General features: G+C 36.2%; 2 protein-coding genes and 1 pseudogene across 3 annotated transcripts; 2 read left to right on the forward strand and 1 right to left on the reverse strand.

The window, feature by feature from the left end:
* Positions 1 to 202: 202 nt before the first annotated feature.
* Positions 203 to 2,264, forward strand: LOC104732507 (uncharacterized). Its single transcript, XM_010452055.2, has one exon. The coding sequence runs from the start codon at positions 239 to 241 to the stop codon at positions 2,105 to 2,107; it is 1,869 nt and encodes a 622-aa protein (XP_010450357.2). The 5' UTR covers positions 203 to 238; the 3' UTR covers positions 2,108 to 2,264.
* A 2,638-nt stretch (positions 2,265 to 4,902) lies between these two features.
* LOC147930989 (uncharacterized) lies at positions 4,903 to 5,941 on the forward strand. The gene is made up of 2 exons (XM_087477806.1): positions 4,903 to 5,542; positions 5,620 to 5,941. Exons 1-2 carry the CDS (start codon positions 5,213 to 5,215, stop codon positions 5,893 to 5,895), a joined length of 606 nt encoding a protein of 201 aa, XP_087333932.1. The 5' UTR covers positions 4,903 to 5,212; the 3' UTR covers positions 5,896 to 5,941.
* Positions 5,942 to 7,138: 1,197 nt separating this feature from the next.
* On the reverse strand, positions 7,139 to 10,884 carry LOC104732509 (putative clathrin assembly protein At5g35200; annotated as a pseudogene). The gene is made up of 14 exons (XR_015574799.1): positions 10,591 to 10,884; positions 10,420 to 10,489; positions 10,196 to 10,293; positions 9,789 to 9,930; positions 9,425 to 9,699; positions 9,221 to 9,271; positions 9,065 to 9,130; positions 8,912 to 8,977; positions 8,740 to 8,820; positions 8,581 to 8,658; positions 8,265 to 8,411; positions 8,109 to 8,187; positions 7,893 to 8,005; positions 7,139 to 7,796 (listed from the first exon to the last, which is right to left on the reverse strand). The product of XR_015574799.1 is annotated as a putative clathrin assembly protein At5g35200 (transcript).
* Positions 10,885 to 13,864: the final 2,980 nt, after the last annotated feature.

The raw sequence follows: 13,864 nt of genomic DNA on the forward strand, positions 1-13,864 counted from the left end.
TTATTGAAAGTTACTAGAGAATCTAATAATTTTTCATACATCCCACACATCACTATTTTCAAACAAACAACCTAGCACGTCCTCTAAATGTAGAAAGTGGTGCCACACTATAGCACGAACCCAAGTTGGGAAGATATTATAGTATTTACACACAGAAGAAAAATACTATATAAAGGACTTTCATTTTCAAGTAAATCATAACCAAAACAAAGAAACCAAAAGAGCAGCGACGAGTATTATGAAATCCTCAAGAATGATGGGGCGAGTGCATTGCATGGTTTATGTCGTGGTCTTGAGTGCCATCGCGGCTACAGTCACATCATATCCTTACTCCTCCCCTAAAACCCCGCAATACAATTCACCGGTCCACAAACCATCTCATTCACCTAAAAAGTATACCCCATACAATTCGGCATCACCACCATCTCCACAACAATACAAAACACAAGCCCCTAAGTATACGCCACATCCAAAACCATATGTTTACACCTCTCCACCACCACCACCTTATTACTCTCTTTCTCCAAAGGTAGACTACAAGTCTTCACCACCACCATACGTCTACAGCTCCCCACCACCACCGTACTATTCTCCTTCTCCAAAGGTGAACTACAAGTCACCACTACCGCCATACGTCTACAGCTCCCCACCACCACCTTATTACTCTCCTTCTCCAAAGGTGAACTACAAGTCTCCACCACCGCCATATGTCTACAGCTCCCTACCACCACCATATTACTCTCCTTCTCCAAAGGTAGACTACAAGTCTCCACCACCGCCATATGTCTACAGCTCCCCACCACCACCATACTACTCTCCTTCTCCTAAGGTAGACTACAAGTCTCTACCACCTCCATACGTCTACAGCTCCCCACCACCACCATACTACTCTCCTTCTCCTAAGGTAGACTACAAGTCTCCACCACCTCCATACGTCTACAGTTCCCCACCACCACCTTATTATTCTCCTTCTCCAAAGGTAGACTACAAGTCTCCACCACCGCCATACGTCTACAGCTCCCCACCACCACCTTATTACTCTCCTTCTCCAAAGGTAGACTACAAGTCTCCACCACCGCCATACGTCTACAGCTCCCCACCACCACCTTATTACTCTCCTTCTCCAAAGGTGAACTACAAGTCTCCACCACCACCATACGTCTACAGCTCCCCACCACCACCATATTACTCTCCTTCTCCAAATGTAGACTACAACTCTCCACCACCGTCATACGTCTACAGCTCCCCACTACCACCATATTACTCTCCTTCTCCAAATGTAGACTACAAGTCTCCACCACCGTCATACGTCTACAGCTCCCCACCACCACCATATTACTCTCCTTCTCCAAAGGTAAACTACAAGTCTCCACCACCGCCATACGTCTACAGCTCCCCACCACCACTTTATTACTCTCCTTCTCCTAAGGTAGACTACAAGTCTCCACCACCGCCATACGTCTACAGTTCTCCACCACCACCATACTACTCTCCTTCTCCAAAGGTAGACTACAAGTCTCCACCACCGCCATACGTCTACAGCTCCCCACCACCACTTTATTACTCTCCTTCTCCTAAGGTAGACTACAAGTCTCCACCACCGCCATACGTCTACAGTTCTCCACCACCACCATACTACTCTCCTTCTCCAAAGGTAGACTACAAGTCTCCACCACCGCCATACGTCTACAGCTCCCCACCACCACCTTATTACTCTCCTTCTCCAAAGGTAGACTACAATTCTCCACCATCGCCATACGTCTACAGCTCCCCACCTCCACCATACTACTCTCCTTCTCCAAAGGTGAACTACAAGTCTCCACCACCGCCATACGTCTACAGCTCCCCACCACCACCATATTACTCTCCTTCTCCAAAGGTGAACTACAAGTCTCCACCACCGCCATACGTCTACAGCTCGCCACCACCACCATACTACTTTCCTTCTCCAAAGGTGAATTACAAGTCTCCACCACCACCATATTACTCTCCTTCTCCAAAGGTAGACTACAAGTCTCCACCACCTCTACCGTATTATTCTCCTTCTCCGAAAGCCAGCTACAAGTCTCCACCACCACCATATGTATCCAAGACACCCTATTATTGATTTTTAATTGTTTCATAACCAACAAGCGTGGTTGCAATAATTTCTTTCTATGATTTTGTCCCTTGATTTTTTTTTCATAATTTCTTTCCATTTTTTTTGTCATGCCTTTATCTAACTAATAAAATTTGGCTATTTTTAAATGAAATTGTTTTTAAGATTTGTTTGAATTGGCTTAAAATTTGTAATATGTTCATTCCACACATTGACTGCGCTATTCTCTTACCAACTGTAATATCACATCATGGTGGGCACCAAAATGATTGCGTCGAAACCAGCATCATACCATGAACACCCCTTTTTTTCACTACAACAAATATGCACATTGATAGCAGACGGATATAGCTCATTTTCCGTCACTGTTATGAAAGATGAGATTTTTTTTCGGTTACTTTTTAATAGCATCTTATTAACGCTATGATAGGAAAATTATGTAGCGGGAAACAAAAGTGACTTTTGTCCGCCAATACTTAGTGAAATTATTCACTTAATCGCCAAATAAAAAAAAAACCCAAAAACTCGACACACTCTCTCTCTCTCTCGTTACAACCTAAGCTACAGTCGATCTCTTCTTCTAAATTCTCTATCAAATCTCTATCAAATCTCAATTTCTTATTTTAAATCTCTATCAAATCTTCAATTTTATCGCCGTTTGTGAAAAGCCCCAATTTCGCCGTTTTTGAGAAGCCCTAAATCTCCATATCCATCGCAATTGAGAGCTCGAATCCGTTTTTGAGGCATGTCTTTCTTCTTCCTCCTAATTTCGTTATTTGTTTCGATTATTTGTGATTTCAAACAGCTTATGTGTGATTATTTATCTAGTTTAGTTATCTGTTTTGTTAGGGTTCGATTTATCTAGATTTATTTCGTTATCTGTTTTTTTAGGGTTCGATTATTTACAGCTTTTGAGAATGTGGAGTTTCGAATCCATCTGTTTTGTTAGGGTTCGATTATTTACAGATTTGACTCAAACTTAGCTTTTGGATTTGAGTATTTGCGCCTTCATAAACTTTTTGTATCCTTCATAAACTGAACGATTATTTTTTTTTTCCCAAGTGTTGGTGATTGAAATGTTGGGGAACTGAAGCTTCTCATTTCTCTGTACTCACACAACAGGTTAGTATCACTCAACCAATAGTTAAACATTATTATTACACACGAATATTGGTGATTGCTATGTTTTGTCCTTTGAGTCTGATTCGTATAAATAGTGATTAGATTAGTGAGATTTTACACAGTTAGATATTGGTTTAAGAGCATCTGTATGTGTCTGAAGTAGTGCAGTATTGTCTGAATTGTTGCTTAATGTGAGCTATGTATAATATGTATCTCTATTTTATCTATAAAGGTTAAAATTTATATTATAACATATAATGTTGGACAAGGCATGGGTGCATCTATGCAGGTAAGGAATTATATTTCATAATTAGGTTTCATTTTGGGTTTGGATACTTTAAGATGTTCTTTTAGTTATTATTTTTTTCTTTAATTATCCATTGAAGAGCTGATCCTGGTTATAAAAGTGGAGCTTGGAAATTTGTAAGGGATGTGTCTGCGGCTTTAGGTGACATAGAAATGATAATATGTCCTTGTAAAGACTGTCGTAATGTAGTACGACAGTTAAACAGTGTTGTGGTTGAGCATCTTGTAATAAGAGGGATGGATGAGGCATACAAGCTGCATAGTGATTGGTATCATCATGGAGATGTGAAGTCAGTAGATGAAGTTCAAAGTAGCTCAACACAGTGGAATGAGGAAGTTTTTGAGTTATATAAAGCTGCTGATTTTTTTGATCAAGAGTTGGCTTGTAGAGGTGACTTAGCTGACCAACCTGTGGGCGACTTAAGTGAGATTGCAGAGGGTGAGGACCAACGAGAAGATGAGTTCCTTGCAAAGATCCGGGATGCTGAAACCCCACTATACCCTAGCTGTTCAAACCACAGCAAGTTATCGGCTATTGTGACTTTGTTTAGGATTAAGACACATAATGGCTGGTCGGATAAGAGCTTCAATGAACTGCTTCAGACATTGCCAAGCATGTTGCCAGATGGTAATGTCCTTCACACATCATTGTATGATGTCAAGAAATTTTTAAAGAGCTTTCATATGGGATATGAAAAGATCGACGCATGTGTTAATGATTGCTGCCTCTTCAGAAAGAAGTTAAAGAAGCTTGAAAAATGTCCCAAATGTAATGCTTCACGGTGGAAGACTAATAAGCGGACTAATGAGGTAAAGAAAGGTGTCCCACAGAAAGTAAAATTAGTAAAACAGGTCAATGCCTTGGAAAGTGAACTTGGCAGAATCAAGAATCAGGTTAGATACTTAAGAGTTCTCTACTATTCATCAGCCAGTTAGAGTAATATAAATTGATGTTATTTTTGTTTATGTTACAGAGACCAGAAGCTGAAATGGATGAAAACTCAGCTGCAAGAGTAACATATTCTTACTTCTTTTCATATCAGCTAAGTGATTCTTCTTAGTGTCGTTTATGATTCTTAGTTGCTCATGAAATTGTTGCAGAGTGTAAACAGAAGAGCACATCCTAAGTGTGTGTTTGTTGATTGGTCTGACACTGATGAAAATGTTGGTGAGGGTCGGATTCTTTCTTCTGATCCGGATGACATAGTGAATGACTGTCGTCTTGGCCCTTATGATCTCAAAGTGTTAGTTGAAGCTGCATATAAACCAGATGCATTTCTATGGAGACCTGCACAAAAGATCTTTCATATGAAAGAAGCTGTTGGACATATAATCGCATGGCCAACTGATAAGTGTAGACTGGTAGACAACAACATCCAAATGGAAGACATTGCCCCTATGGTATTTATAATTTCTAGCAATGTGTTAGCAATGTATTACCCCTGTCTATAATGCTAATTAATTATATTGGATTTGTTTACTGATTGTGTTTAACAGGGTATACAAGGAAACAAATGTAAACTATTGGATTTGTCTAAGGGTGAAGTCATTGTTGCTGAGGGGCGTTGGGAGACACAAGAACCAAGTGCGTTGGTTAACGGAATTCCTCTTGGACCAAAAGCAGTTAAAGTATTTGTGGATTCAGTAAAGCAGCCTGATACATCACTATGGAGACCTACAGCTGAAATGTCATTTCTTGAGGACTGTTTGATGGCTTACGTATCTTGGCCCCTGAGTAAGGTTGATTTTGAAAATCCCTCAACTCCAACTGGTCAGAATGCTACATCACATGCTTCTTTGTCTGCATCAAAGGCCAAGTCTGCAGCCACAGCTTCTAAGTCTGCTACAGAGTCCAAAACTTCAGCAACAGCTTCAAAGGCTGCATCGCAGGCCAAATCTGCATCTATGTCTTCTAAGTTTGCATCTGGTTCTGAATCTCCTGTTGATGAAGCAACGGGTCCAATATCTCCAATAAAGAATACTTTACCATCACAGTCTCCTCTCAGGAAGTCTCCAGTAAGTATTTTCATATGTTATGAAGTTGTTTTTGTTAATTATATGATGACTGATGGTTTATATTGTAAACATGGCAGCGCATTAATAAAGTTATTTCCAAGGAGAATAAGAAGTGCAAGTTGATGGATTTAACTGGAAAGAATAGGGTTGTGGCTGAAGGACGATGGGGAACAAATGATCCAGAACATAAGGTTCACTTTACTCGCTTGGGTTCTAATGCAGTTAAAGTGTGGATAGATGTTGTGAAGGTGAAAAATGTAAAAGTTTGGAGGCCATCTGATGAAATAGAGATTATTGAAGATGCACTTAGCTCCTGCATTGCTTGGCCAGAGAACAAGGTCATTATGTCTTAAACTGATGGTTTTATTGTGTAATGTTAAGTACTTGAGATTGCTTGTTTATTTTGGATGTTCTTGAGACTTTGATGGTAAACTGATGTTCTTGAGACTTTTGTTATGTATTTTGGATCTGAGACGTTTATTAATCAATGGTCAATGTATGAGATTTTATAAAACAGGTTATGTGTGCTATAATCACATATCAGAAAATGCTATAAAAGTACAGGTAAACGTTATGATAAAAGAATATACCATAGCACAGTAAACAAGATAAAACAGCATTTCGCAACAGCTATATTAGATATGTATAACATAGCACGAAAAATTAAATATTGTATAAATTTTTGCAAAATTATAATCTTGATAATACAGCAGTTTATTAGAGCTATGTTATAAAACTATAACATAGCACGAAAAAACAAATGTTGTATAAATTTTTTCAAAATTATGATCTTGATAATATAGCAATTTCTTAAAGCTATGTTATAGTTTTATAACATAGCATACGTAATAAGTGCTATTGTATATGGGATACATATAATAACAGTGCCCAAATACAGCGCTCATGAAAACGCTATCAAAGACCTATGATAGCGTTTTTCTCTGGTTAACAATGTGCATATTTGTTGTAGTGTTTTATCTCTTACTTTCTCTATTTAATGGTTCTTGGGAATTTCAGATTCCAGATTAGATATTGCCTTATACTTCATGAGCTGTTACTGACACCGCTGCAGTCACTTATGCCTTTCCCTATGAACAAGCTCTGTTCTATTTCACTATCTTGTTATACTTCATGAGCTGTTACTAACACCGTTGCAGTCACTTATCTTCTCAATGAAGTTGGTGTTTCCTCTATCTCTGATACGAAGTATGGACTCACGTATCAAAGAAGAAAGCTCATTGCGTAGAAGATTTAGTTTTAACGTTTCCTTTTTATTATATGTAAGGTTTTAGTAGTTTTCCTTTTAGTCTTTGCTTATGTCGGTTTATAGAGATCTATATAAAGGATCTCTACAACATCAATAAGAATCAACTTCCAAGCATTAACTTTTATTCTCAATAGAGACTAGGGTAAGGGAAGCTTAAGCTTTTACGTTCTCTATTTTCTAAGCATCTTTAGGAAACTTACGACGGGTCCAGTTACTAGGTCTGCGACAAAGGTACAGGCTCATAACAGTCTCGCATTAGGTTGTTTAGTGTGATAATGTTCGTATCCAATATTAATGATCTGTTCTGGCCAATCATGGCTTCCTTTGAATTTGTTAAAGTGCACTGAATTGAAAACAAATTTATTGTTACAAGACGTTTTGAATAAAATTTTCAAAAGCAAATGGTGTCCTCAAAAACTCAACTTCCTCTCACTGATACATGCACACAGAAGCAGACGTACTGTACTATTTACTGAACAAAAAGAATCTCACTAGCTACAATCATCTCACAACATATACTTGTATACATTTATATATATAACAGACATCTGCCACCTGACTGGATCGAATATGGATCTTATCCTGCTTTCTCGTGTCAGATCGTATCACACCATACCTTTACATATAGCTCGGATAAGGATTGTAACCTTGAACCTGGCCATGCGGTTGGTGTTGATTACCATTGGATACAAATGGGTTCCCAAATGGGTTCATATTCTGCTGCTGTTGCTGGTAAGGTTGTTGTGCAGGCCCCATCATCATTCCTGCGTTCTGATGCTGAAACCCGAATGTTTGATGATTTTGGTTCGCCATTTGAATAGGAAGAGGAGCTCCGACTCCATTAGATGCAAAGAAAGGTTGGTGCATCATTTGACCGTTATGAACTGCATTTTGTTCCCATGGATTGTAACTCCTGTTTTGCTGTTGAGTCACTCTGATTGCATCCTCATATAGGCTGTCAAGTGTAAGCTTGTCTAGTCCACCCGCCTTTTCAGTCAAACGACACATGAATTAATCTAATGTCATAAACCTCAACTTTCTGAAATATAATAGAGACAGAGAGAGAGGAAGGGACAAATTTACCAATTTGCTATTTGCAGCGGCACCTTCATTGGAGCTTGGGGCAGTCACAAGCGCCAATTCCCAACCAGTCGAGTTCCCATTTGTAAAATCAGTTGTCAAAGGTGGCGGCTCAACTGGAGAAAACAAAAACATCAGGTTCATTTTAATTTGTTATTTACTGGGAAACAGGAGCTAGGAAATGATATATTAATAATCCATGCGAAATAAATTGTATACCGCTAACAGGAACAATAGCCAAAGCCAACGCATTTTTCTCTTCGAGTTCAGAGACCACTGGAGCTGGATCATCCATAGACTAGCAGGAGAAAGTCAAATGAGTTAGCACATTAGTTCCAAGTAAAAGAAACGCAAGGTTAGAAACTGGACAAATACCAAAAGATCAGGTTGTTTCTCTACAGGCTTCTCTGCTTCTGCTGCTTTAATTGGTTCAGGTGATGCTGGTTTCTCTTCAACAACCTTTGGGGGCTTTTCGTACTCTATGGCCAAAATCTCTTTGGGAGCAGTAAGTTTCTCAACTACCTGCCATTAACGTAAAAAGCAAGTTTTAATAATAGCAACTTGGATCATAGTGTGATGAGTTTGTTCATGCAAAAAAGAACAGGAAACGTCAAACATATTTGGATTTACAAAACCAAGTACAAACGAAAAGATAAAGAAACGACGACAGTTTTACAAGATACTCTCATACCTGCTCCTTCTTGACACCTGCTGCTAATGGTGCTTCTTTCACATACTCTTCCATTGCTTGTAGAAAAGAAGTGGGAGGCTTCATACAAAACAAGATATGGTGAGGAAAACAATTGCAGAAATAACCGAATCAGTATTCACATTTGTATGAAAATCCAACCTGCTCAATCTTTATAAATCTATCTCCACGTCCAACATTAACGCTTTTGCAAACTTCTAAAAATTCAGAAAGCCTCCCTGCCTGAACACCAATGAAACCAAACTTAAGGTGGTTCTTGTGCCAAACAAACGTTAAAGTAGAAACCAACACACCAGTTAGAGGTTGTATGTACCTGTTTTACCGCTCTCCTATACATATCCAAAGCCTTCAGAGCATCGTTTCGTTGCATCTCAAAGAACTGTTACAAGGAAAATTTGTGTTTGAATAAGTCAGGAAAGGGAGAAAATATATATATATATGCAGAAAGAGAAGCGCGTTTGCGTACCTTATCAACCAAATTGTCGATTCCATCTGTTAGTGCTTGGTATATCTTAGTGCTCTCAGATATAACCTAATTGGTGAGAAGTAGACCGATAATCACAAATGCTGTTAACAAAATTTAATCGAGGAACTGTTAATGCCAGTTAACTGTATAGCATACCATTGAGAGTGCCAACTGGATAATGTGATTTTGAACTGCTGCCCCTTCAGGCTGCAAAGATGCACCAATGTCATGTCGTTGAACGAGAGTGAAAGAGATACAAGATAATAGAAATTTACTTTGATATATCATCTAATGATCATTGCTAACAAAATCAAACACTAAACAAAACTGACGTCGTAAACCCTGAAGCGGATTTATCACCTGACAATCAAGAACACGGAAAAGAAGTTCTTGGAGAGCTGGAAGTTGTTCGAGCAAGTCAGGAGTGTCCAATTCTTTGGTTCTCTGCATGTATAGCACGTTCTTGAGAATTCTAGAGTGAAAGAAAACTCTCTGAGAGCTCATAAGAGGAAAGAGTTGAAAACAGAAACTTACTGGAGGGTCAATCTCAACATCGTACTTCAAAACACGGAAACACTCTAACCGCTCCTCTAAGAATAGAGCATAGAAACGGACCCAAGCAGAGTAAGCCCAAGCTGAAAAAAGGGGTAAAAGAAAGATAAGTATACCAAAGAGCTACCTGTATAAAAAAAGGGAGTCAACGAAATTAAAAGCAGTTTACTACCATTTGGACCGGAATCATCTTTAAAATGAGACATATTAAGCATATGACTCCTGCTTCTGCTATAATTAATAACTTCTTCATGAAAGGTCTGGTCCACTTCCCTCAAGGCACGGTGAATAACAATAAGAGTTTTCAGTGCAACCTGTAAATTTAAGAAGAATCAGCAGCAAGTAGTAAACATAAAACCACGACCGTATTTACAACAATAGAGAATCAAATAAGTTCATTGCGACTTCACAAAAACAGACAGTGAAGCTGTAGCAGATAGATCTTACAAACTAAGAATACTTAACCTTAGGTTATCTAGCAATTCCAGTTCTTAGCACATTTCTAATAAGTTTACCTATGTGAAGGTTAGCGACAAAAAAGAAAAAACCAGCAAACAACAAACGAAACAAAAACCGTACCGCCCAGTTATGTGTTCTTGATAACCGCCTTGCAAGAGCATGGATGCACTATGCAACATCTGCACGCGGCCTCGTTGCTGAAATAGCCATGAAAATAGCTGCATAGAGAGTAGACACACACACACACACATAACTCGTTTATACGCCTTTTTGCAGTAAAGGAATCAATGGGCGCAAACAAATATTTTGCAACCAAAGGCACTAACCATCTATGATTTACCCACCTCTGATGTATCTTTCTTTAGAAGGACGCTCCACATGATTAGTAGCCTTGACAATAGCAATATCCAATTCCTGCAAAAACCCCATCACACCACCTTTGTTAGCTTAAGCAGAAACATAATAAGAATTAAAAAAAAAAAAAAAAAAGCTTTTTAACTGATGAAGAGAGTTACCTTGTAATCGCTATTGACCTTAGCTAAAGAAACTGTGGTGGTATCTTTAATAGCTCCAAGATACCTCCTTAAACTGCTCTGTGATCCTCCACCACCTGACGACATTTTCGTTTCTCCCTCCTTAACAACATAAACCCTGAAACCTTTAACGTAGATGTCATCTTTGAATTTCACAAGAAAAAAGATGAAAACTTTTGTCTTAAATCACAAAACCCTCATGTCATCTTAGAACAGAGACATCGATTCTACCATAAAGGAACCCATCTTTGCTCTGTAACCCAATTCCCATAAGCCCTACTAAAAGACGAATCTTACAACACACAAAAAAAAAAAAGAAGATAGTCCCACAGAAACATTGAAACTAGAACGAATCGAGATCCATACCTGATCCAAGGTTTCTTGAAACCAAGAAGGAAAAATCTCAGGAAGAAAGAATATATCAACGCGGTGTCTTTCTTAATTAAAAGGAGTTGGAGAAAGGAAAGACGACATGAGAATATTATAAAAAAAGATGGATCGAATCGAATCGAATCGAAGAAGAAGAAGATGAGAGAGAGAGAGAGAGAGAGAGAGAGGTACAAAGTCAGAGTCTCCTCTTGGCTGTACGTTGGACGAAAAAAGAAACAAAGTCTTAGCGAAAATGAGCTAAGAGCTAACGTGATTTGGTTTGGTTTGGCCGCCGACGAAAAATGTTTATTCTCTTCTTTATAAAAAGTTTTATCTTATATCATTTGCTTTGCTTTATCAATACAATAAAAGATGTATTGATTCTCTCCAGAACTTGATACCTCAGCTTCTGTATTAAAGCAGGTGTTGACACCTCAGTAAAAATCAACAACCTATCAAATTAAGATAATTAATACAGCTCAGCTTTTTTTTTAATTACATGAACAAAACAAAATAAATATGATTAATTTGATTTCATCAAGTAACATGCCTTTCTTCATATAAAAATAAATGATTGTTACTACCAAATCTTGAAAATGTAAAAGTTTTCAAGATACATTAATTGAGTCTACACCAAGAAAAAAAACTTCGCAGTTTTTTTATATATTATTGTATCAAACTTGTGAAAATTGATTTATGAAGGCTTCTTGCGACCATATTGACAAATTGTTTTTTTTTTTGGGTAAGGTGGGTGTCTTTAAATACTAGATCAACCTGTCCTTGCATATTTCCGTTTGCGTTAATGATATATAATAATATAAAAAAACAATTAATGTATTATTTTGAGAGAACCATGAAATGTAGATGGTCTAATAAATCTAAATAAAAAAATTCCCACTTCTAGCAGCTGCCTCTTTCTATTTTTTTTAATTCGAATTCCATCGAGTTAAGCAAAAGCCTAGACTGTGTATCATGTGGAAAATAAAATGTGTTGTTATCTTCGAATCTAAGACTTTTTTATGAGTTTTTTTTTTTGGATTTATCTTTGTGTTCATAGTTTTGGATAGAAGAGGAATTTTGAGTTTTTCCGATTGAATCTCATTACTAATTTGGTATTCGCCATGATTCGAGGGTAAAAGGAAAATTTGACACTTTCGGAGTATTTATTTGTTAGGTGAATGAAGATTATGAATAAAGTTGGAAGCTTTAATATAATGTAAACAAGTTCTGGCTTGTGAACATTGTCCAAATTGGTATGGAATTATAGGATTTAGCTCAATAGTGTTTGCTTTAGATATAATATTGAGTTATTTTATGAACTAATTGAATATGTGAGCTCATATTCATGGTATAGTTGCATTTGTTTTGTTTTATCTGGAATTAAGTTTTTGGAAAGTTTGTTTTTGAGATTGCAGTTTAAGAATGCTAAACCATTGTAATAAATTGTGCTTGATAATAAAAATTTTGACCATAAAAAAACACTATATATTTATGTGACTAAATTTGTATAAACTACAAAAAGTACATCATAAATTCAAACTATATTAATAATATATCTGTTCCACAAAATTTAAAGAAAATAAAACAGAACATACATTTGGGTTAGTTAGTCTATTTATACAATTAAGTATTTAAGTCTATCCGATTTAAATGTAAATATTTATAAATCATCTTAAATTTGAGATTTCTCTATCTTTATTTTATTAATGCATCTTCTATCTTATCATTGTATAAACCATAGTTTTTACAGCGAATCTAATTTTTTAAAAAATTATATTTTCAATAATTCAATATATCTAAAAATAATTACAAAAAGTATCCCGCAGCGTAGCGCGGGTCTAACCTAGTATTCTTAAAAACTGGTCAAATCTTGGCAATTTTTCCACGTTGCTATTAGCCAATACTTATTAATAAATGTTAGAACTGTCAAGATAAATTATTGACAATTGTGAGTGTACAATATTATTTTATAATTTTTGTAACATGTTACTAAATAGACTATTAGTATTTATTAGACCAGTCCATAAATACTGGATCACTTATGTGGGTGTATTGTAGTAACAAATTTCAAAAATATTCTTGGATTCACTCACTCCTCATGAGGTGAACCCTTCTTATTCTTCTCATCTTAATTATCCAATCAAAATACAACAATATGCAATATCATATTATATTTTTTTAAAAAAAATCAAAATGTAAATTACAAAAATAAAATAAATTAAGGAAACAAAATGTGTAAATTTTTTAATTATATATTGGTTTGGATTTATAAAAAAGAAGAAGTTAAAATCTAGATTTTATAATTAAACAAAATTATATGTCGCTTTGGGTTTACAAAGGAGGATTAGAGTTTAGATTTTACAAAATGAAACTATATTTCAGTTTGGGTTTATAAAATAATAGTTAGTACTTATATTTTACAATTAGACGAATTTATATGTTGGTTTGAGTTTATAAAATTATGGTTAGGGTTTAGATTTTAAATTTTATAATTAAAAACAATAAAAAATGTTAAGATTAATGATTTAAAAATTCAGATTTAGGATTTTTTAATCTTATTAAATTATGTTGATTTATTTTAATTGTTTTATTTATAAAATATAAATTGTTTTAGTTTGTTCAATTAAATTATATGGCAAATTTTGATTGGTTGATTAAGAGGGGGTGAATGAGAGAGGTTCACCCCCTAATTGTCCTTTTAAGAACATGGTACACTTATATTTACAATTGTCACTATTTGAAATTAATGCTATATAAATACTATGTACACTTGTTTTTATCTAAGTGATGCAATTTTTTAAAGTATTTTAGCAGTTTTTATACAAATTAGAAAATTACATGTCATTTACCAGTGTCACTAATTTTGTATCAAATTACTAAATATCTA

The sequence above is a fragment of the Camelina sativa genome, chromosome 12 (assembly GCF_030686135.1).
Source record: "Camelina sativa cultivar CO46 ecotype springtype chromosome 12, ASM3068613v1".
Lineage (NCBI taxonomy): Eukaryota > Viridiplantae > Streptophyta > Magnoliopsida > Brassicales > Brassicaceae > Camelina > Camelina sativa.

Bases quoted from the DNA above. Each gene is read 5' to 3' on its own strand.
- LOC104732507 (XM_010452055.2), top strand. From the start codon at position 239: ATGAAATCCTCAAGAATGATGGGGCGAGTGCATTGCATGGTTTATGTC.
- LOC147930989 (XM_087477806.1), top strand. From the start codon at position 5,213: ATGTCATTTCTTGAGGACTGTTTGATGGCTTACGTATCTTGGCCCCTG. The intron at 5,543-5,619 runs GTAAGTATTTTC...TAAACATGGCAG, and splicing joins CTCCTCTCAGGAAGTCTCCA to CGCATTAATAAAGTTATTTC.